The sequence below is a fragment of the Anabrus simplex genome, chromosome 4 (assembly GCF_040414725.1).
Source record: "Anabrus simplex isolate iqAnaSimp1 chromosome 4, ASM4041472v1, whole genome shotgun sequence".
NCBI lineage: Eukaryota > Metazoa > Arthropoda > Insecta > Orthoptera > Tettigoniidae > Anabrus > Anabrus simplex.
In genome coordinates this window covers 27,338,789-27,363,954 of record NC_090268.1, presented here as the reverse complement: position 1 = coordinate 27,363,954, position 25,166 = coordinate 27,338,789, and the positions used below count along the sequence as shown (strand labels likewise).

The window sequence follows — 25,166 nt, the reverse complement described above, 5'->3', positions numbered from 1 at the left end:
GAAGTGTGGTCGAAATGTTGCAAATGAAAATGAAATATTACGTGTGATGTAGGAGAGTAATAATTAATACAAGTACATTATACATGCTAAGAATTCTGGAACAAAAGTACAAATAAGGTGCTCTGTGTTGTTAAAATTTATAGACTCATGGAATTCAGTAGGTCCTGGTGATACATAACAGTTGTGGACTGAGTGCTATAGCAATAAGAATGAACACAAAGTAAACTGACACATATATGAAAATATACAGGTATGTACAATGTCTGAGTAACAAAATGTGTGATTCATACTCTCTGGAAGAAGAGTCGACTAAACACTGTATCAGCTTAAGCGGATAATTTGGCAGTTGGTGTATTGAGTAACCAAGCCGTGTTGATGGGCTGCATGGTTGATTGTTGTGCAGAATGTGAAGTTTTTGAATTCTTGTTGAGAAGAAAGTAGACACTGCACGTGGTGATATTAACTGGTGGAATTCTCAGTTCATAGCAGAAAACAAATTGGACCTCGCGCTGTGGTGTGTGTAGCTTAGCTGATAGTGTGCAACTGATAGTGTGCAACTGATAGTGTGCGTTTTTGAGGTCCTTTCGAAGTTCGTTAAGCCAGGGTGTTGAGTTCTTAATTGTTCATGAATGGCCATCCTCAGCAAGTGACTTATGTCTTTGTAATGACATATATTGGATTGAAGAGCTGGGCTACCATTGAGTTTGTATGACCTTATGTATATTATTATTAGCAGCGAATTCTCCCAATATTGAAAGACGTTAAGCAAATAACTCAATCAGTTCTTCTGTAGGTTCTTCCTGTTGCTCCAATAGACTTTCATTCTTTCTGAGAAGGCTTTGTTTATGTTCTTCTGACCACTTTGATCTGTACTGTTTTTGTTCTGGTTGCTTTGTCTAAAGATGTCTCTTTCTAGAATGTCTCTTGAACTTATGTCTGTGTCTTTGAGGTCCTTTTGAAGTTCGTTAAGTGAGGTTACGTAATCTACTATCCTTTTTGTCAATCAATTTTCTGGTAGTCTAGTCAGATGGCCGAAGTATTTCATTCATCTTTTCCTAATGTCAATTTTGATGTTTGAGAACTTTTCTGTTGTTTTGATTGATTGTAACCTTCATGGGTGTGTCTTGCTCCTAAAATTTTCCTAATAATCTTCCTTTCTTCTTTTTTGATTTCTTCAAGTTCTTGCTTTCTGCTGAGTGCCATTGTTTCACTAGCATAATGGACTGTTAGTTTTACAACTGTGCTGTAATACCAGATTTTTGTATGTATTGACATGGATTTTTTTTTTTTGTTGTAGATATTTTGGACTAACCCTAATGCTTTTTTAATTTTTTGGAGACGAGTTTGTTGTGATATCTTTTCAAGGCCTGCCGGTTCGATAAATTCCCCAAAGTATTTAAAGTAAGGGACCCTGTCAATTGTGTCATATTTTGTTCTAAAGGCTCTTGATATCTGTCTTTGAACATAAGAATTTAGTTTTATTGAATGATATCTGCAGTCCCACCTTTTCTGCACTTTCTTTAAGTATCTCAAGCTGTTTAACGGCAGTCTCCTCATCCTCTGTTAGTATCGCCAGATCATCTGCAAAAGTGGGGTATGGTATGTAGAGGTTATCTTTGGGAAAGCCCAGTCAGATTGACTTCCAAAACTCACACTTCTTGAGTTCTTTCTCCCATTCTTCCAATACCTTGTCTAGGATGACGTTGAACAGAATAGGAGAGATTCCATCACCTTGTCTCACGCCTGTTTGAATGTCGAAGTGTTCTGAGATTTCACCCATAAATTTCACTTTAGATTTTGTGCCAGTCAGCATTTGTTTTATGAGTTCTCGAGTTTTGGGATCTAGATCCCTCTCTCCTAGAATTTGGAACAGTGAGGACCAGTTGATTAAATTGTAAGCCTTTTTGAAATCTACAAATGTACATACAAGGGATTTCTGTCTGAGAGCTCACATTATTATTATAAGGTGAAATTCTTTACGTTTTGCAGAGAACTTTGCTCTGCGTCTTCAGAAGAATATCTCGACTGACCAAGAGAAAGGCTTCTAAAACAATGAGGTTTGAATTTAGACATTACCCAATAGAAGTGGAAATGGTGTGTTCATTCGTCACCAGGTGGCCCCTCGGACACGGTACAGCGCTAGCATTCAAAGCGGAAGCTGACAGAACCATCAGATTCATTCTGAGAGGATCCATAACGTAACAGGTGTATGCACATATGAAGGTATGGCATTGACACAAGCCTGGAATGAAACATCTGGCGATGAGGAATGTACGAATTTGGAAAACACCGAAATAAAATAATAGTGAAGGGAGAGGGAAGGGAACTACCCATGTAAATCCCTAATGGCTGGCAACCAGGTATTAGTAAATTGCTGATTGACTAGGTCATGTCTCTCATTGAACACCTGTTCCCTGAGGACATTACTAAGCTATTTTACAACTGCATGCCATCCAGCAATTTCTTGTGGGGTGGGAATTTTTATGAATGGACGGACGGAGTGGCTATGGGAAGTCCACTTTCACCCATAGTGGCTAATTTCTTTATGGAGCATTTTGAGGAGGAGGCTATTGCTTTGGCGCCCGTCAAACCTATGATATGGTGGAGGTATGTTGATGATACATTTGTGATCTGGACAGAAAGTCCTGAGAAACTTAATATATTTCTAAACCACCTAAATCAGCAACATCCTTCAATTAAATTCACTATGGAGATGGAATCGAACAGATACCTTCCTTTCATGGAATTCATCAGCACTATCACAAATCATTTTCTGCTTAGGACAACACAGTGCACCACATTACACTGATCTTAAACTTTGTGATGATCTGCAGATTAACTTTCTTGAACCGGGCGAGTTGGCTGTGCGTGTAGAGGCACGCGGCTGTGAGCTTGCATCCGGGAGGTAGTAGGTTCGAATCCCACTATCAGCAGCCCTGAAAATGGTTTTCCGTGGTTTCCCATTTTCACACCAGGCAAATGCTGGGGCTATACCTTAATTAAGGCCATGGCCACTTCCTTCCAACTCCTAGGCCTTTCCTATCCCATCGTCGCCATAAGACCTATCTGTGTCGGTGTGATGTAAAGCCCCTAGCAAAAAAATAAATAAATAAATAACTTTCTTGCTGGATTCTACAACCTTAATTTTTGTGTTCAAATCTACAACCACACTTTTTAAATTACTGCAACTGCAGCACAAGTTTCCATAAGTACTTACAGTAAACATACTAAATCTTTGAACTTTGTAGGAGAACTACACAGCGTTATTCAGTAGGTGGCATCCCCACGATACCTCTATCTCATTAGTCATAAAATAAATTCTGTTATAATAACTGTTTGGATGAATAATACTTCAGGGCTGTCAAGATTCATAAATGCCTGAGCCAGCAGAAGCTGGTTAAGGAGAAAGGAGGTGAATGATGATGGAATGCAAGTGATTGAAATTTGTTTGTGTTTTGAGATGTAGTGTATGTGTTTATGTCATTCCAAACTTGATTGTTTGCTAAGGGCTGATAAGGAGAATTTCTGTGCTTGTGGGGATGTCTGATTCAGGACAAAGCTGTAAGATCAGAACTTGGAATGGTATTGATATGAGATCACTCAAAATGGTTGGCTGGAATGCTAACAAGTGTTTCAGGCTGGATGTAAGGGAAGAAATGAATGCCCACAGTTGGAGTAAGATCAGATGGTCAGTAAAATTGCAGAAGTACCGAGGAAAAGGAGGAAATGAAGTAAAGCAACTGAAACAGGACATAACTGTGTACCAAAAGGGTTGGCAGTTCCGACACCAAGAGGCAGAAGAGAGCTGTGGGGAAGGCATTTTGATGTCTAGATATTCATGTCCTATATTTATCGAATACTACTCCAAGGTTCTTTACATGATCGCTAAATGTTACTGGTATTCCACTGAGCGTAACACTGGGTATAGATGTGTTTTATATTTTAGCATGAGATTTATACGTACCAATTATGATGGCCTGTAATTTTGATGTGTTCACTCACAGGCCATGTCTGTTAGTCCAGTCATTAATATTTGCTAAGTCTCCGTTTAACTTAGTAATTGAATTGTTTAAGTGATTAGGCTTTGTATGAACGTATAATTGAATATCATCTGCATACAGGTGATATTTACAATTGGTCAGCATCTCAGATAAGTCGTTCATGTATAATGAGAACAGAAGGGGTGACAATACTCCACCCTGTGCTATGCCCACCTTAGTGGTTTGCCCTGAAGATGTATTGTTTCCCACTGATACATGCTGCTGACGACCACTAAGGTAGGATTGTACCCAGGTTAAAGTGCTGTAAGAAAATGTCAGCGTCTTAAGTTCAGCGAGTAATATGTCTCAATTAACACAGTCGAAGGCTTTGCTTAAGTCCAAGAGAACAAGTATAGTCAGTTGTCCTTTTTCTATTGCTAGTTGCATGTCATATGTCACTTTAACTAATGCCGTGGTAGTACTGTAGTACTGTAGTTTTGCCTGAATCCCGATTGATATTTGTCAAGTAAGTTGTAATGTATAAGATATTCAGTCATTTGCTTATGTACTGTTTTCTCCAACATTTTTCCTAATATAGGAAGGATGCTAACAGGATGATAATCTTTCAAGACTGTTGGGGTTGTTTTTTTTAGGGAAAGGTCGGATGAATGCTTGTTTCCAATTCGAAGGGAAGACTCCAGTCATGAGTGAGTTATTAATGATGCGTGACTGTTGGAAATATGATGTCTATGATTCTTTTTTAAAAGAGACAGGTTGATTCCATCATGGCCAGTGGACCTTGACTTTAATTCACTGAAGACTCCCCTAGCGTCACATGAGAAAAGTAGAACTGCTCGCTATTATCAATAAATCAATAACTACATGTGTCTTACTTTTGAGGATATTCTGTTAATTACTGCTGCTTTGGTCTGTTTGTCAATCTGAGAGGATCGTGAGCTAAAATATGAATTTAGGTCAGCTAGTGGTACATTACAGTTGTTGTCATTTGTCCTGTATTTGCATAATCCCACTTCGCGAAGAAATTTCTAAATCTGACTAGAATTTTGAGTGTTCAAAATATCACAAGAGTGGCATATTTTAGCATTTCTAATTAACTGTGTTGTTCTGTTTCAGAGTTTTTTATACTTTCCAAAATTGTCAGATGTAGGATATTTCATGTAATAATTATAGGCTGTGTCCCTTATTTTCATCTGGTTGCGTATTTCTTTGGAAAACCATGGGTTTGAAGGTCTCTTTACCCTAATAGTGCATAGTGGTGCATGTCTGTCATACAAAGTCAGAAGTACTTCATTAAAATGATTTACGTTTCCATCAATGTCATTTATGAACTGAATGTTGTGCCATGGTGTGTTAAGAGCATCTTCAAAAAATGCGTCTTCATTGAAGTGTTTAAAATCTCTATATGTAATTCATTTCGGCTTGAATTTAGGGCACTTCAAGGAATATGCAGCATAAACCATGTCATGTCAGCGGAGACCAGGAACGGGCGTTTGTCCATGAGTTAGGATTCGGTTGGTATTATTAGTAATTATTAGATCGAGGAGCGTACGAGAGTCGGCAACATAATGTGTAGGGTTTAGGGATAGTATTGTCAAATTAATGGATGAAAACATCTCAGTCAATCGTTTTGTTTCGGTAGATTTGTTTGTCAAGTCTGTATTAAAGTCTCCCATTAAAATCAGATGCTCATACCTGGGTGTTAGATCATGTAGGGCTTCCTCCAGATTTGTGATGTTACCAGTCTTCAGCGGACGATACAGCACACCAAGCAAGCACTTCGTACCGTGAACTATGAGCTCAATGAACAAGAATTCAGGGCTATTGGAGAACTCACTGGGGAATTTTAATATCACCTTATACCTCACATCATCCAGTATATACATACCGACACCTCCACCGACCTTACTGTTCCTGTCATTCCTAACTAATGAATAACCATTTATTCTAATAAGAGATGAAGGGATAGAATGACGCAACCACAACTCGGAGAATAGTATGGGATTCAGGTTGCCGGGTGAGAATATTTCAGAGAATTCCGGGAAATGTGGGAGAATGCTCTGAGTGTTTACATGAGCTATTTATAAGGAGGTAGGGTAAGGCAAAAGAATGTCTTGAAGGTGATTAGCAGTACTTAGGGTGGGGGCTGAGAGATACAGGTAGTGACCTACTTGGGACTGTGGGTTTGTGTTGTAGAGGCTGAAACTAGAGGCATTTGTTTCCTGGTTGCTTGTTGCTGACAACTTGAAATTTAACTGTCGATATAAAAGGAAAAACTACACTAGATAAAATTAAGAAACTAAAAACTGAAATTAATGATAAAAATGTAGGCTATAGCTACAGTTGAAATTCTGATTAAAGTTCTATACAGCGGTATTTAGTTTACAGAATCTGGGCTCATGGTTACCGAATACGATTGAGATCTTCGTGTTTGACACAGGTATCTTATAAGTTCCCTGCTTAACATAAATTATGCCATCCTTCGACCACACATTCCGCACACTGAACTTACTTATAGAGTCCTGCAGAAGCCGCAGTCTCTCTGGGGTTAGGTCCTCTCTAATTGTTTTGTTTGTACACTTGAGTTTCTTTTTGTTTACAAAAATTGCATTTCTTTTCCAGTACGAAACGAACCTCACAATTATGTTTCTTGGACATCCATTTTGATTTTTCCCAACCCTATGCGATCTGTTTATTTCATCCACTGAGAGTTCCACCCCAATTTCACGTGCAATATCAATGACAATGTCCATGCTTTCTCCAGCAGCTTCTTCCACACCAAACAAATGCAAGCACTGTCTTCTTTGATACTGCTCTAAACTGTCTGTTTTAATTTGCAGCCCCCTTTTTAATTCCCTTATGGTTGAGTCTCTCTTCCAGAGTACGCTTTAGTTTCTCGATCACACTCGTATTGAAATTTATTGTTTCTTTCAGTTGCTCTACAACTGTCTTCGTCACCTGATCTTGGATGAGGTTGGCAAGCATGTTGAGAGTTTCCTTACTGCTCAACACTTCCTGCACTGCTTGCTTCACAATGCCTGCCATTGACACCTTTTTAACTTCAGAGGGGGCGGCATGGTTGTTTTCATAGATATTTCGCTTCAGGTTTCACTGAACACTTCGCAAACACTCTGACATGAATAACTGTACAAGTTACAGTAATGTATCACACTTATGACTGTCAAACTGCTAAAATTCATCTCCTAATGTCGCACAAACCACGAGCTTTGTATTTTGTGACAGTGTCAGTGTAAGTACTTCTGCCCTATTATGTCAAACTTTCCGTGCTGCACTAGACATGACCAATAACTCAGAAGATTTATGTTTTTATTTGAGTAAAACAAAAACCTTTCTCTTAGTCCATTTTTGTAATTAATTATTTGTGATTTCAAAATAGCAGAAACTTCAAAGTCCTCTCCATAGTTAGCTCATTTCATAGAAGATATTTCACACCTTCCTGCATAGATGGCACAACACAACTCAATTTCTGTAAAAATGATGGTTAGCCTATTTTTGCGAGCACCCACTAATTATTCTATTCTATAATCTCTTACCAGCACACATCACAGGGTCTTCATCACTTCCATCAAAGCAATCATTATCACCATCGCATTTCAAATGCATATCAATACAGAGACCATCATTGGGACAGCGGTACTCAGCTGGTTTACATATCATGTTTGGACCTGTTGACATTAAATACAGTCTGGGCATAATACATCTCAATATAGATTGATGGCAGCAGCAATTAATTTCCTTGATAATAATTTTAAGGAAATTTATGATAAAATTACATCATTATTCTACTCACAGTACTCTATGTTTGTTCCTTGTTAACTTTCCTCGCTGAATATTTCTGGAGACAAATTAGCATGCATGTAAAATCTTCAATGTGAGATTACTTACCTCGACACATAAATGGATCTTCATCATCTCCATCGGCACAGTCTTTATCACCATCACATCTCCAGTGTTTCGGAAGACAACGGCCACTATAACAGAGAAAGTCCTCCTCTTCTCTGCATTTTCTCTTTTCATCTGTTAACAACAAGTATTTTATCACTGTTTGACAGTAACTATGGAAGTATTTAACCCGGGGGTGGTGGTGCTAATTTATTTTGTTTGATTGTGCTTATTTTAAAACTTGGAGACCTTGCCTGCCACATACCTCTCCCCACATTCCTTGCCTTTTGTCTGAGGTCAGTGGAATTGTAGTGAAGGTTGTTTAGTCTTAGAAAAAGGGATTATTGTCTAGCGGTACAATAAAGTGTCTCGTTAGACCCCACACCACTGTTCCTGTTCGTTGGAAGTACAACAGCACCAGTGTTAAGTGTACCTAGTGAGTTACTTGTGTAATCATGTTAGGAATTATTCAGTCAATCCCTTATTGCTCGAATGATTTATGAAGAGTATTAGTGGGTATTATGTCTTTTACAGTCTGTGGAAGACGAAGAAGTTTTAGTGAGAGTATAGATAAAATAGAAGTAGTAGACTCTAACAGTGATACGTGACAGAGCGCTAATGAAGAATGATGATTTACCTCTTTCTAAATGGTTTTGGACAACAACAGGAAAGGATGATGTTACAAACTGGACAAAAATTCCTCCTCCTGAAAACTTACATACTCGAAGCCACAACAATATCACTCATTTGCCGTGAGTGGAACTCGTAGCAAGAGGTGCGTCATCGCCTGAAAAGCTTCGAGCATTTTTTGCAAGAATGATAATATGCTGCAACGCACTGTAAACTGTACGAACCTGGAAACTGAAAGAGTCAGAGGAAATTATACTCACAAACTAATAACTTATCATGATATGGATTGTCATGAAGAGGATAATTATTTCTAGTAGCGTAATTATTTTTGAAGAAACCCTCCCCACCACCCAGGAATATACTGCAGGAATAGCATTACGTAGTTGGCAGAATCTAAGCCTGTCAGCTGAATTATGCAAGATAATCTGTTTAATAAAGATTATTCCTGTGTATGACAAATTTTTATTTTTATGTGGTTTGAAGCTAATTAGTATTGGTTGTAAACAGTTTTTTTCAATAAAATATCATGCTATTGAGTTAATAAATCTAATACATCAATATATGATGAAGAAATTATTGTTGTTTGTTGCTATTTGGTTTACATTGCAGACACAGATAGGTCTTATGGCGACGATAGGACAGGAAAGACCTAGGAATGGGAGGGAAGCGGCCGTGGCCTGCCTGGTGTGAAAATGGGAAACCACGGGAAGCCATCTTCAGGATTGCCGACAGTGGGGTTTGAACCAACTATCTCCCGGATGCGAGCTCACAGCTGCACGCTCCTAACCGCATGGCCAAACCGCCCAGTAAAAAAATAAAAATAAAATTAGTTATGTTGTTGTTAGAGCTAGTTCAATCATAGTGGTCAGGAAGTACTTCACGCCACCTCTCCAGTTACACCAATGATCGCCACCTGTCCAGCACAATAGCACACTCAATAACAATCATGTGTATTTAAAGTTACTTTAACTTTATTACACCACAGTGCTAGAATTTTGCACTGAAAAGACATTTAACATGCCAATAACTGAAATGACATCATTAAAACCAACTTTTTTTTACAGCTTACAGCTACACAGCCCATATTGCATACCGAGCTTGCTCATTGAAAATATTCAGTCCACTCAAAATAAAACTTCCCACTACCTATACATTGTTTGCTCTGGAAATAATTATTTTAGAAACTATTTAACTCTAGACTGTGCACGTGGGCAGTGTTTGGACTGCACTTTTCAATTATTCAGTTGTATTATTTGCTTAAGTGTCCCCACCCCGATTAGGTGCACTGCTAATCTTTGCTTATTCTGTTAAACATCAGACAGCATTGCTGGTGAGCAGTACATTTCTGAAGTTCATCGTGGGAACTGTCGTGAAGACAGTGCCCACCATTCAGCTTGCTGAGAGTGGTCCTAACACTGCCTCATTACAGAAATGTAAGTCTATATTTGAGCTTGTGTTTGCTGTTCCAAGTGGTATCATACATTATTTCTGCTGTTTCTTCAGGAAAGTTTAGTAACTAATGGAGTAGATATTTCATTGTGTATCCATTTGCCGCAGGTATAAAGCATTATACGAATATGAAACGTAGTAATTTGTTTTTATTTTTTCGCTACAGAGATCAAAGAAGATATATTGAACTGTCACCATCAACATCAAATTACTTGTGAAGAGTGCAGTCAAGAAGCTGAAGACAGAAACTAAATATGCTTGATTTTCTTGTGAACAGTAATTCACTATTTCATTTCATAGCTATATGCAGTGCAGTCCTGTGTTTGAATTTCTTGACTCCTGTTCATGTGTTCCCTAAAATATGTTCCATGCATACAGTGCATATATTTTTCTCTTGTATAATAAACACTACATCGTTAAATTATTTAAATTAATTTTTGTAACCTGCAAGATTATAAAATGCACATAATGTCTTAGAAAATTGGCAAAGTACGTTGTGCGATCCAAACAATGCCACATGCAAGATAACGTGATACGGAGTGGCGCACGTGGTCCAAGGTTAATAAAATTATGCCCAGATGTAAATAATGTATTTATTAATTAGTACATATTCACAGCAAACTCCCTGCCGACAAGTAATTATTTTAAAGCAGTGCAGTCAAGAATCAAGAATAATGTATATAACGATGTAATGTTGAAGAAGGGAACAAAGTAGTATTTGCTTCCTCAACACTTTCTCTCAAATAATACTGTGCTTTTGAAGAAATACAATAATGTACACTGCACAGTAAAACAAAATTGACTTAATTATTTCAACTAATTTAAGAAAATGAATCCAATCCTACCACACAGTTTTTCAAAACATACACTGATTTTTACCTTCCATGTGACAAATATTTGATTGTCTATGTGGAATATTTTTGCAAGAAAAAGAAAAAAAGGCAGTAGCTTACTTCAATATGTTTTGAACACTTGTAAAATTCAGTATTTTGCACTAACTTTACAGTACTCATGTTATCAACATACAACACAGGTACATTACTCAGCTTAGATACAGAAACTGATACCTTGTTTTCTTCCAACATACAGAACCTTGTCAGTATCTTCCCAATGTAATTCTTCTGATGCATGAAAATGGAGCTCTCCTCATGGCAGTCAATCTGCATGCCTAGAAAACAGTCTGAAGTGTCAGCACTGGTGATCTTAAATTCACCTTCAAGTCTGCATAAACAGTTTGATTTTAGCTAATCCCAGAAATTAGCCCATCATCAACAATTTATGGTATTCATAACAATTTATGACCACCTTTTCCCTGTACGAGCAACCACGGGTCAGCAAAAGAGGACCTCAAACTGAACGTTTCCAGGAAGTTCACAAAATGACCATTCCAGCACCTTGGAGCTTGGTTTAGTCCCTAGAGACTTTGTCTGAACCTACAAACTCTATCGCTTCCATCCTGAAATCCCTTTGGTTACTGCACGAATACCTCTTCTTCCGAGCTGTCATCAGACTGTCTTAACAGAAGTCCTTCATGTGCTGCTACATTGAAAACGGTCCTGACGACTTCAAATCTAACAAACAGTATCATTGTAGTCGATTCCATATTTCTGCACTTAACCTTTAGTAAACAGCCTTCCTTTGTATTTATGAACACTATTATCAGATTTAGTTTTGACATGAAAAAGCCATCAACAGTCTATCAGTCATTTTCTTTTTGTCATTCAACTAGCTCCCGTACATCATTTTTGGATACGGATTTCATTTCTTCCTTCATTACCAGCCTTCACTGCTTACTCTCCGGTGATTCTGTGGCTTCTTAAGTCTCTATATTTCTGTCTCCTTTTGTTGCCAATATAGCATAATCCTTCAGATAATCAGGACGAACAATTTTATTTTGACACATGTAAGCTATAAGGATTCCTGATTTTAATACATCATCTTCTGCCTCATCATCAACAAATGAACTTCATACTTTTAAGTATCTGATGTGGTTGGCTGCTTAGGTACCTGAAGATCCAATTTTGGGGACTTCGCAGACCACTATTTTCTCAGGTTTAAATTGAACATCTCAACTTAAGATTTAATTTATTACAGATATAAATCTCATGTTAGATCTGTATTAATGGTTGAACTTCTTACAAACTGCACAAAATGATTGTCAGTACTACAATATTTACGTCCAAAAATGATTATGAAGGCAATTATTACACTCACTTTCAAACAGCACCCCCATAATCTCAATACAACTAAATCTAATTTGTACTTCTGGATTTCTTTGACCACACTGGTTCCAGCTCCTGCCTTGTATAGACTCCTTATATTTCATGTTACAAATCATAAACCCATTCTTTTTCCCATTGTTGTCATCTAGTTTTGGTTTTATCATCAATATTCTGAGGCATACTGGTGGCTTTGAAAGCATGTTTAGTATTTTAGGAAGAAAGGGTGCTCTTCTCTCGTACAACCTGTAGTGTTACACTCACAGCTTAAGGGGTTGCTAGCTTTTCTACTTTAATATTGGCATACTTATAGTCACTAAACATGACACAGACATGTACAGAAATGTGATCGAGTTCAAAGGTTGGTGTGATTATCACTTAGGTGGAGTTGTGTATCTCCTGTATCCCCTTGGAGATCTTGAAGATAACATTTAATTCTAAACAATAAAAATCAATAAGAAGGCAGCAATTAAGGATACAAATTTCACCCTAGTATTATGAGAAGAATTTTGGTAATTAAAATATAGAAACTGTAGACAACACTATCAGACATGCCAAACACATCAGTACCTCACAATCACAACCAATGATCACACCCACAGAACCACAGTACCACAGAACACGGTGTGTACATTCTCCCAGCAAAATCATAGCACAAAGAAAATTCACTGCCTAGTAAGATCCCTTATTAATATTTATAAAGTTATACCCAGGTGTAAAGAATGTACAGTATTTGGATATTGAATTTTCACGACCACATTGTAATTGAAATCGACTTTCCACCTATTACGTTGTTTTATACGTACAGAGTACATGTTGAAGAGATGTTAAGTACAGAACAAAAATGACCAACTGGACACCAGTGGGATCTGAACCCACAACCTCCGGATTTCGTGTTGGTTGCTCTACCAATTGAGCTATGGTGGCCTAGGTCATATTTGTTCTACTGCCATCACACTGTAGTAAGGCCAGACCTGTAGTTTAGATCCTTTCCAACAGAACAAAGAGCAACCAATGTGAAGTCGGGAGGTTGTGAGTTCGGATCCAACTGGTGTCCAGTTGGCACTTTTTGTTCTGTACTTAACATCTCTTCAACGCGTCCAAAGTATGTAACGCAACCTAACAGGTTGAACATCGATTTCAATGTACCGTATTTATTATATTGGGCACATTCATAGCAAAGCCTCCACAGACAATCAAGAGAGTCCTAGAATAATTAATTTAAAGCAGTGCAGTCAAGAATCAAGAATGATACAGTGCAGTGCTGTAAAGTTATTACCGGGCGAGTTGGCCGTGCGGTTAGGAGCACCCAGCTGTGGGCTTGCATCCGGGAGATAGTGGGTTCGAACCCCACTGTTGGCAGCCCTGAGTATGGTTTTCTGTGGTTTCCCATTTTCACACTAGGCAAATGCTGGGGCTGTACCTTAATTAAGGTCACGACCGCTTCCTTCCCATTCCTAGGCCATTCCTGTCCCATCGTCTCCATTAGACCTATTTGTGTCGGTGCGACGTAAAGCAACTAGCAAAAAAAAAAAAAGTTATGAAGGGAAACAAAGTATAATATGCTTTTGTCAACACTGTGAATTACTGACCCATAACTCTGCTGCAATGTTGCCACACCAAATCTACCAAAGCTCCTTATAGCAGAACCCGGTGGTCATTTCCCTGTACACTTGAGTGGCCAAAAGTCACGGGAAGGAGTGTCCCATTAGAAAATGTGCCGTGTATGACCCCTGAGCATTGCGGCTAGCTGTGGCGTAGCTGAGCAGTCTGCCACAGACACCAGTGTCGTGAAGATAGCCATGTGGCATATGCCCTATGAAGCTATGGATCCTGCGTGTCAACAAGGTTGTGTCCAGGCGGGAGGTGCTCAGTTCTGGTATGGGCAGCGTTCTCATGGTCGCAATTAGGTGGCATTGTCTGGCTGCAGGGAGTGCTGACAGATGCACCTTATGTGGACATTTTTTCAGACAATCTGCCTCCCTTTCTGGGCCTAGAGCGCCCCAATGGAGATGCCATGTTTCACCAGGTCAATGCGCCATGTCACCACTCTGTGGTGGCACGCAAGTGGTTGGAAGAGAACTCCAGTAAAGTTATGACCATGGATTGGCCCTCTAGATTCCCCGACCTTAATTGAGTCGAGCATTTATGGCATGCTGTCGATGCTGGTGTACGCCCCATGAACCCCACACCAGCTACACAAGAAGAGTTGTGGGTAGCAGAGCAAGTTGTGTGGGTCTAGATCCCTCTAGAACAATTCCAACACCTTGTAGATTCGATGCCTCACCGTATTGCTGCTGTTTTGAGGGCTTGCGGAAAGGCAACTCGTTATTAAGATCACTTTCAGTGTCTTCCCATGACTTTTGGCCACTCACTGTATATGAGCCATGAATATATGTTTTATGTAGACTACTCATCATGGCTAGTTTTGATCCACTACAGATCTACCATCAGCTGTTATGGATATCCTAGCTATCTCTGAGGAGGGAAATGCAGAGTGAGTTCTGTGATCCAAAACATTATTAGAAAGATTTTTCGTTGATCATTTTTTTCTTTCATGCCTAAGTTGATGCTGTTCTAAATGTTGTGGACCCTCGTGAACAATATGTTGTCACATTGGTTAATCAGATGCTACATTGCCCCGTTCCCATTTTTTTTAAACAATTGGCTTTACATGACACGGACACAAAAAGGTCTTACGACGAGGATGGGACAGGAAAGGCCTAAGAGTAGAAAGGAAGCGGCCGTGGCCTTAATTAAGGTTTGGGTCGATGACCTTAGATGTTAGGCCCCTTTAAACAACAAGCATCATCATCATTTAAGGTTCATCCCAGCATGTGCCTGGTGTGAAAATGCGAACCCACGGAAAACTATCTTCAGAGCAGCCGACAGTGGGGTTCGAACCTACTATCTCCCAGATGCAAGCTCACAGCTGCATGCCCCTAACCGCATGGCCAACTCACCCGGTGTTCCCAGTTTCATTGTGTCACTACTTCATATTAGACTCATAACATTATTGCATCATTTTGCTGTCCTCTCTAATTGCACTGCCCATCTTTCAGTTGAGAATACATCACTTTGTTTGGAAGGCATGTGGGCAATATTGATGTAATCATTACCTCAACTCTCATGGTACTGGCCTCATCCTAGATACTGATGTTTGTTTTATGGTCCTACTAGTTTGCTCTAAGTATTTCTGTTAGACAGCAGTGGTATTTTTCAAGTCATTTTATTTGTCTTGTATTCCAAGTCTTGTATCCATAAGTAAGGGTTAGTGTTGCGGTGACACTGGAAACGTACAGCTTGGTCTGGATACTGAGGTTATGATTGTCGAAGATCTATTAAGAGGACGACCAAACCAAGCACTAGTGCATCTGAGGCTATACAATATTTTGGTATCTGTATTAGTATTACTGGTGGTGGTGGTAATTATTGTTTTAAGAGGAAGAACAACTAGGCAACCATCCTCTATATAACACTAATCAGAGAGAAAAAATTGAAGTGATCCAACACTTCAAAAAATGAAGGTATCAGCCAAAGAAAGACAAGGGCCACGAAGGGTGGGAAAATGAAAGACTCCCTAGGCCTTGAGTGCTCTAATGCTGTTGGGGTCAGAAAAGAACAAGAGTTGACCAAGGGAGGTCAGATAGGATAGATGAAAGTGAGGAGCCTGGTGGCAGCAATGCCAGGGCACAGCTGAGGGCCCCGTGGTTGCCACCCCTTGCTCCCAAGTTGAGAGCCCCTGGTGCCTGGTGCAGAAATATTCTTGCGGAACTGGAGTGTATATCTTAGAGATAGGATAGGAATGGTAGGAGGGGGAGTATTCATTCTGGTGAAAGAAGAATTTGTAAGCTACGAAAAAAGTTAAGGATGAAAAACATGAAATTCTGGGTGTAATGCTCATCTCTAAAGATAATAGGCAACTTGATGTCTTTGAAAGGGTAGCGCTGATGATGATTCAGAATTATTTGATATGATAATCAGCTATGTTGGAAATGATATGGAAAGGAATGTGATAGTAACAGGTGATCTCAATTTACCAAATGTCAATTGGGATGGTAATGCGAACGACAGGAAGCATGAACAACAAATGGCAAATAAGTTAATATGGGAAGGGCAGCTGATTCAGAAAGTGATGGAACCAACTAGAGGGGAGAATATTTTGGATGTGGTGCTGATAAAACCAGATGAGCTCTAAGGAGAAACCAAAGTAATAGATGGTATTAGTGACCACGAAGCTGTTTTTGTTGTAGTTAAAAATTTATGTGAAAGAAAGGAAGGTATTAAAATTAGGTCTATTAGGCAGTACCATATGGCTGATAAAACAGGCATGAGGGAGTTTTTAAAAAGTAACTATGATCGCTGGTAAATGGTCAATAAAAATGTAAACAGACTCTTGGATGGGTTTAAAGCAATTGTTGAGGAATGTGAAAATAGGTTTGTACCTTTGAAGGTGGTAAGGGATGGTAAAGATCCACTATATTATAACAGAGAAGTAAAGAGACTAAGAAGGAGGTGCAGGTTGGAATGAAATAGAGTTAGAAATGGTTATGGATGTAAGGAGAAATTGAAGGAACTTACTAGGAAATTGAATCTAGCAAAGAAGTCAGCTAAGGATAACATGATGGCAAGCATAATTGGTGGTCATACAAATTTTAGTGAAAAATGGAAGAGTATGTATAGGTACTTTAAGGCAGAAACAGGTTCAAATAAGGACATTCCAGAAATCATTAATGAACAAGGGGAGTGTGTACTATAATCTATGTGAGTGTGTATGCGTGGATCTTCAAAAGGAAGAAGTATTTAATCAGCAGTATGTTAAGATCATTGGTTAGAAGGATAATGTCCAGATAGGGGAGGTGAGTAATACTAAAGAAGTATTAAAATTTACCTATGATAACAATGACATTTACAGTAAGATACGAAAGTTGAAAACTAGAAAAGCAGCTGGAATTGATAAGATTTCTGGGGATATACTAAAGGCAATGGGTTGGGATAGAGTACCATATCTGAAATACTTATCTGATTATTGTTTGGTTGAAGGAACTATACCAAATGAATGGAGAGTTGTTATAGTAGCCCTTGTGTATAAAGGAAAGGGTGACAGACATAAAGCTGAAAATACAGGCCAGTCAGTTTGACATGCATTGCATGTAAACTTTGGGAAAGTATTCTTTCTGATTATATTAGACATGTTTGTGAAATTAATAACTGGTTTGACAGAAGGCAGTTTGGGTTTAGGAAAGGTTATTCCACTGAAGCTCAGCTTGTAGGATTTCAGCAAGATATAGCAGATATTCTGGATTCAGGAAGCCAAATGGACTGTATTACGATTGACCTATCTAAGGCATTTGATGGGGTAGATCATGGAAGACTACTGGCAAAGACTACTGCCATTGGACTAGAAAAAAGAGTGACTGAATGGGTAGCTATATTTCTAGAAAATAGAAGTCAGAGAATTAGAGTAGGCGAAGCTTTATCTGACCCTGTAATAATTGAGAGGGAAATTCCTCAAGGCAGTATTATTGGACCTTTATGTTTTCTTATATATATCAATGATATGTGTAAAGAAGTGGAATCAGAGATAAGGCTGTTTGCAGATGATGTTATTCTGTACAGAGTAATAAATTACAAGATTGTGAGCGGCTGCAGGGTGGCCTCGATAGTGATGTGAGATGGACGGTGGACAATGGTATGATGATAAACAGGGTTAAAAGTCAGGTTGTGAGTTTCACAAATATGAAAAGTCCTCTCAATTTTAATTACTGTGTTGATGGGGTGAAAGTTCCTTTTGGGGATCATTGTAAGCACCTAGGTGTTAATATAAGAAAAGACCTTCATTGGGGTAATCACATAAATATGATTGTTAATAAAGGGTACAGATCTCTGCACATGGTTATGAGGTTATTTAGGGGTTGTAGTAAGGATGTAAAGGAGAGGGCATATAAGTCTCTGGTAAGACCCCAACTAGAGTATGGTTCCAGTGTATGGGACCCTCACCAGGAGTACTTGATTCAAAAACTGGAAAAATTCCAATGAAAAGCAGCTCGATTTGTTCTGGGTGATTTCCGACAAAAGAGTAGCGTTACAAAAATGTTGCAAAGTTTGGGCTAGGAAGACTTGGGAGAAAGGAGATGAGCTGCTCGATTAAGTGGTATGTAATACCAATATAAATGGTCCATTATTGGGCATTATAAATTTTCCAGCTAACTCATTCCTGGTTGCCAGCGTTTCGCCCCCATGTGCTAGGCTGGGCTCATCAGTTGGTACCTAGCACACCTACCAAGACGCTGGCTAGTGCAAACCGTGGAGGCCACTGCGTAGGCTAATTGTAGCCACCGGCAGTGCCAATGCACTATGAGAGACTTTGTCTCATTATAAAAAATTGATGCCTGCTTGACCATCGATGATATAGATGTTGATTCCCATAGGGAATCTGAAATATTTGTTCCGAATGAGTAAATTTATAATACCAATATAAATGTTCCATTATTAGACATTATAAATTATGGCAACCAGGAATGAGTTACCTGGAAAATTTATAATGTCCAATAAAGGACCATTTATATTGGTATTATAAATTTACTCATTCGGAACAAATATTTCAGATTCCCTATGGGAATCAACATCTATATCATTAAGTGGTATGATCCGAGCTGTTAGTGGAGAGATGGCGGGGGAGGACATCAGTCGATGAATATATTTGAGTGGTGTCTTTAAAAGTAGGAAAGATCACAATATGAAGATAAAGTTGGAATTCAAGAGGATAAATTGGAGCAAATATTCGTTTATAGGAAGGGGTGTTAGGGATTGGAATCAGGGAAATGTTCAATAATTTTCCAATTTCTTTGCGACCATTTAAGAAAAATATATAAGTAATAATAATAATAACGTAAACGTTTCCACCTTTTCAATATTACAATATATTCACAAAATTACAAAATTATACGGTACTAGTTTCGACCCATCTAGGGGTCATCATCAGCCGTATTGGAGATATCTACAAGTTAACCAACATCTTTAAGAAACAAGGCGTTAAAATAGCCTTCAAAACCAACAATAAGAACATGAATGTTTTATACAATACTTCACACATCAACAAGACCAGCAGTTTTTTAAAATCAGGAGTTTATAGGATCAAATGTACCACCTGTAAAAAAACCTACATCGGGCAAACCGGGAGAAACTTCATTATCAGATACCACGAGCACACTAACACAATAAAATACAACAAGTTTTCAGCCATCGGCCAACACATGCAAGATTATAACCATAATTTCACCAATATTGAACAAGATATGGACATCCTCGTATTAGCAAACAAGGGCCCTTTACTGAACATAATGGAAAATTACTACATACACCTAGACCAATACTTTAATGCCAGTCACAATCTCAATGAAATCTCAGAGAAACCCAACATACTCTTCGATCTATTTATCACTTTCCTCAGAAACAATAATGCAGCCAACCTAAACTCAATCCTAAATTTAATCAAAGGTACTTTTCCAAGACAATTACACTTTCTCCCGCACCCTTCAGCCCCACCTTAAGCCCTCTTCCTAAGCCATATTTCATTTCAATACAAGAACTTACTGATTTCCATGATTATAATTTTTACAACACCCCATTTATACTTTATTCTTTGTTAAAAACCTCTTAGTATGTATATTCCTTGTATTATTAACTATTACCATAACATCTCATTTCACTTGTTATTCTTTAAAATAACATTGTCTTAGGATTTCACCACAAATGATCTTTGCTCCAATACGGCTGATGATGACCCCTAGATGGGTCGAAACTAGTACCGTATAATTTTGTAATTTTGTGAATATATTGTAGTATTGAAAAGGTGGAAACGTTTATGTTATTATTATCATTACTTATATATTATTCTCAGTTCAATACGGACCAAAAACATGAAATTCATAACCATCATTTAAGAAAAGGCTAGGAAAACAGATAGGGAATCTGCCACCTGGGCGACTGCTCTAAATGCAGATCAAGATTGATTGATTGATTGATTGATTGATTGATTGATTGATTGATTGATTGATTGATTGATTGATTGATTGATCGATCGATCGATCTTGAGATTTGGGGAAGATTGGTATTGATGTAGAAAGTGCTGATGAAGGGAGTTAAGGCTCCTGAAACATGTACGTGTGAAACATTGTAAAAATCAAATAGTGATAATATATTGACAAGGCGAACTAAACAATTACCCGATGTACATTTAGAGGCTAGTTGTTATCATTGGATGCTTGATAAGTTTTAAATACTATTTTCAAATTCAGTGAAGTGAGAAATTCAAACATTACAACACTGTACAAAATCAAGGAGTAAAATTGCTGAATTATGTGAATATATTAACTTTTGCTGAATAAATAACAGGAATTTTACTTTTTAACAAAAAAATTATAACGTGTTAGTTTTCTTTGAATGTATAAATATAAGAAAATAAAACTGACTGTTCATATCAAAGATAGTATAAATCAAACCGGAAAATCTTGAAAAGGTTGGTTTTCTTGCGATTATAGCATTGGTTTTTCCTTTAATACTGTACCCCATTCAGCATTTTGCTGAGTAATGGAGGAGACCTTCGTAATGATAATCAAACGTCAGTGTTCCCTTCTCTGCAAAGTGCGTTCGCTCTCTCGCTTCACTGGGAAGATGCCCACAGATATCTCACGTCAGACCGGCCGCACTGGACTAGCCTCAACGGACGCCCGGCTGAGCACTTATGCTGTACAGTTCACACACACTTTTTTGTCCCCCTTTTTTTAAATTCTGATATCATTACTCCTTTTTCCCAGTTTCTGGCACTCTTTTCTGTTTCCATATGCTCTTTAACAATCTGAACACCCATTGTAGTCTGACAGGTCCAGCAGCCTTTATCATTTCCATACTAATTTTATCCATCCTCAGTGCCTTCCCATTAACATTTTTCACACTACTTATTCCACCTCTGACATTGTTATATCATCTTCTACTGTTGAGTCATCACACTGTATTACTAGTATCTCCTCTGCACAATTTTTCACATTTAGCAGCATATCAAAATACTCTTTCTCCTTCCATCTTCTCTTTATTTCTTCTGGATGTGTTATCAAATCTCCATCTTCCTCTTTCATCAGCTTTGTACAAACTCTTTCTTTCCTATTACAACATTCCATATAGCTAGAGCCATGATATTTTTGCATTAACAATAAATGCGACAAATAATCTTTTGAAGCGATTCTGAGATATCTTAACGAACCATATGATTCTCGTTAACAAATCAGTGATCTTGATTTTGTGAATTACAGCGAATTAAAGCAATAAGGCCAAAAAGCAAAATTTACTTATTTTGCAATAAGTGCGAAATAGCAACGAAATTACATAAAATCAGCTTCATGGTCCATATCGCACGTAAACAGATTCACAACTAAGTATTTTTTATTTTCCACCTTGTCGATACACTAGATTGCTTAAGGCAACTTATTGCTTTAAAGGACTGATACTTTGTCATTACATGAATTTTTCATCTAAACAGTCTCATGTGGCTGAAGATGTTAATTAATATACGAAACATGTACCACTTTTAATCAATAAGTTTCCGTAAGCAATTTAGTGTATCGACAAGGTGGAAAATAAAAAATACTGAGTTGTGAATAGCAACGAAATTCGTGGAAAATAACAATCTTGAAATTGTATTCCAATCTCACGTGTGTGAAGTGAAATAGTAGACAGAATAAGGATTTCTCATTTCAACAGAAGTATCGCTTCGTATTAATATTCTAGGAAATCCCTTAATGGTATGGCCATGTAGGCTGAAAGGATAATTTGCTATGTAATCTTGATTAGGACTATATTATCAATATTTTTTCTCTTTATTTATCTATTGTACACATAAAAAAATTCACAAATCTCACTAATTAAACTTTTTATGAATAACTAGCAAATGTACCCATGCTTCGCTACGGTATTCTACATTGTATATGGATATCGAAGTAAATTACTGTGCATGCAGTGAATAAGATTTTCTTCAAATTGCATGTCTCTTAGCGTTATCAAGAAACAACAGGGGGAGGTTCCCATACGTTGTTTCCAATGTAAAGTGCGAGTTGCAGAGTTGTCATGATAATGGCAGGCTCACTTGCCTACTACCATTCACAATCAAGCAGGTAAGTTTTCATTGTAATGGGATGGCTCATTATCTACTGCATGGTCACAATCAATTTTGGGAAGTTTTCGTTACAATGGCAGGCACCCTTTCCTACTTACAGACAGATAACAATTGAGGAGTTATTATAATAGCAGGCATTTTCCCTGCTGCCAGTCAAAATTGTGTTGTGCTGTTATCATTATAATGACAGGCCCCTTTTCTTAATGACAATCACACCGAGTTGGTGAGTTTCCATTATAATAGCAAGGCCACTACGCCTAATGCCAGGCACATTTTAGATGGTAAATTTGTTTATAATGGCGGGCACACTTGCCTACTCCCAAACACAACCGGTTAGGAGAGTTTTGAAAAAAATTGCATGCTCCCTTGACTTCTGCCAGTCAAATTGAGAAGGGAATTATTAATTACAGTGGTACTTCTTCCTTACTAATGCTAGTTACTAAGGAGTTGGAGAAGGATCCCATTCCTACTGCTACTCAGAGTCGTTGTGGAGAGTAATGATTACAGTAGCATACGTCCTTATGCTGAGAGTCACCATGCAAACACACCCTTTCTACATCACTATAAATCGATTTCAATGAATATATATATATTGTAGATCGACATACAAAATATATGCATGTTTACAATATTGCAAACTTTCATTAACAGACTAACTGCTACTGAACAATACATCATATCGACAAACGATTTGTACCATAAGATGCCTCTTTTAGCAGTCTAAATGGCTGGTCTTAAGATGTTTTCTCCTGTCTCAGATATTTATTGGTAAATGAGTTAGAAACATTGATTAGGGTGAAATTTGGGTAAGGTTTTCTCACAGTGCATTACTTTTGGGTACTAATATGACAGCTACAAACATAGAATTTGGCTCACGTATATATAATGGGTGGGCCAATGTTTATGTAGAATTAGATGATTCTGCCTTTCGTATAAGTGATTTGAACTAAGAATTATACGTGTACAAAGGGCAAAATGCAGGTATATTGAGAAATAGAGACAAATCTAACATATAAGGAACAGAGATATGAGGAAACGTAATGGGACCAAAGTTATAGATCACTCCAAATTAAACTGAGATTGTGCCATCCGTTTTGTGATACGACTTACCATTTAGCTGCGAAATACCTCTAAACAAAGGTCTGCAATGACATTAAAATTACTTCAATATTCCAATATTTTTCAGGGGAAATATAAAATATTTAAAGATCTTGGAATATTTCCGTCAATTACAGGCTAACACGTATCAGTTTGCCAAATTTTAATTTTCTAGCTCGTCTGGCAGATTATGCCTCAATATTGCTTTGGGGGAGGGTGTGGGGATAAAAATGATTACTTTCAGGAAACTGTTAACAAATATGCAGTTGGTCATTATTACACTGAAACAAATAACTGTACCAAAATTTTGCCAAAATAGTCAATGTGCAGACACACGGTTGTTAACGATTTTATTTATATAGATAAGGAATCTGCTCTACGTACAACACCTGTTGGATTATATCTGCTGGACTTAGCCTGCAAAACCAACCGTTCATGATATCTCCATTATTAATCCTCCTATCCAATAAATGCAAATGAGAAAAAAGTTTTAGAAATGGATTTCCATCAAGGTAGGTCGCTTTCCAGTCAGGTTGGTCTTGTATATATTGTGGGTGAGTAAAATCACCCTTTCGGTTCCCTATAAACCCCAGTCCATTCCAGGAATTTGAAATGGTGTGGTCCTTAAAACCTACCTTCGGACAGGTGAATGCTAAATATAAAGTTTCGTTGAAATATCTTGTAGTTTTCAAGTTTTAAGTAATACGCTTTATATGCACCCGCTCTTGAGAAGTCCAGTGGGACTTGTACCAAAAAACAGTCCGTTAATGATATCTACCTTATTAATCTTCATATCAAAATGATGCACATGAGAAACAAGGTTTAGAAATTGATTTCCATTACGGCAGGTAGATTTTTATTATGGTTATGTATATTTTGTGGGAGTGCAAAATCACGGTTTCGGTTTCGTATAAACCCCAGTTAGTTCAGGGACTTAGAAACAATATTGGCCCTAAAACCTACCCATGGACAGTTGATTATAAATATGAAGTTCGGTGGAAATATATCCAGTAGTTTTTAAGTTATAGACAAACAAACAGACAAATAGACAACAAAGGTAAAAAATATCCAGATGGTCATTATTACACCTGAAACGGGTAACTGTACGGAAATTTTCCCCAAATAGTCAATGTATAGACACAGGGTCGTTACGATTTTATTTATATAGATTTTGAGAAATGATTAACGCAAAATTAAAGTGATGGGGGGTCAGCCATCTTTTGCAAAATAATGCAAAAAATTGTTTCCTTCTGGTGAAACTGAACATAAATTAATGCAAAGAAATCATGCCTCTACATATAGCATTATTCTTTTACTGCCAGCTTCATTCACTTCCATCTTTTGTGTAAATTCTTTCCAACTTTTCTTCTTCTCTATTCTTTTACTGCCAGCTTCATTCACTTCCATCTTTTATGTAAATTCTTTCCAACTTTTCTTCTTCTCTTCTCTTACCAATTTCTTACATTTCTTTTATCATCAAGATACTTTTATCTCTATTCCATTCTTCCCATGCTTTCTTCTTTCTTTCTTTCTTTTTTTTGCAATTGGCTTTACGTTGCACCAACACAGATAAGGCGACGATGGGATAGGAAAGGCCTAGGAATTGAAGGAAGCGGCCATGGCCTTAATTAAGGTACAGTCCCAGCATTTGCCTGGAGTGAAAATGGGAAACCACGGAAAACCATCTTCAGGGCTACC

General features: G+C 37.9%; 2 protein-coding genes across 4 annotated transcripts in view; one reads left to right on the top strand and one right to left on the bottom strand.

Annotated features, from left to right (window-relative positions):
- LOC136872142 (tyrosine-protein kinase receptor torso-like) overlaps positions 1-10,474 on the top strand; it is a 128,413-nt gene extending 117,939 nt beyond the window's left edge. The window contains exons 12-13 of the mRNA XM_068227445.1: positions 9,850-9,964; positions 10,147-10,474. Coding sequence (XP_068083546.1) covers positions 9,850-9,865 — 16 coding nt within the window. The 3' untranslated portion in view covers positions 9,866-9,964; positions 10,147-10,474. The remainder of the gene's footprint in view (positions 1-9,849; positions 9,965-10,146) is intronic.
- LOC136872362 (very low-density lipoprotein receptor) overlaps positions 1-25,166 on the bottom strand; it is a 111,490-nt gene that overhangs the window by 11,601 nt on the left and 74,723 nt on the right. For all 3 annotated transcript variants that reach the window (XM_067146173.2, XM_067146174.2, XM_067146175.2), the window contains 2 exons: positions 7,905-8,036; positions 7,553-7,684 (listed from right to left, as the gene is read on the bottom strand). In XM_067146173.2, the coding sequence (XP_067002274.2) occupies positions 7,553-7,684; positions 7,905-8,036 (264 nt within the window). The remainder of the gene's footprint in view (positions 1-7,552; positions 7,685-7,904; positions 8,037-25,166) is intronic.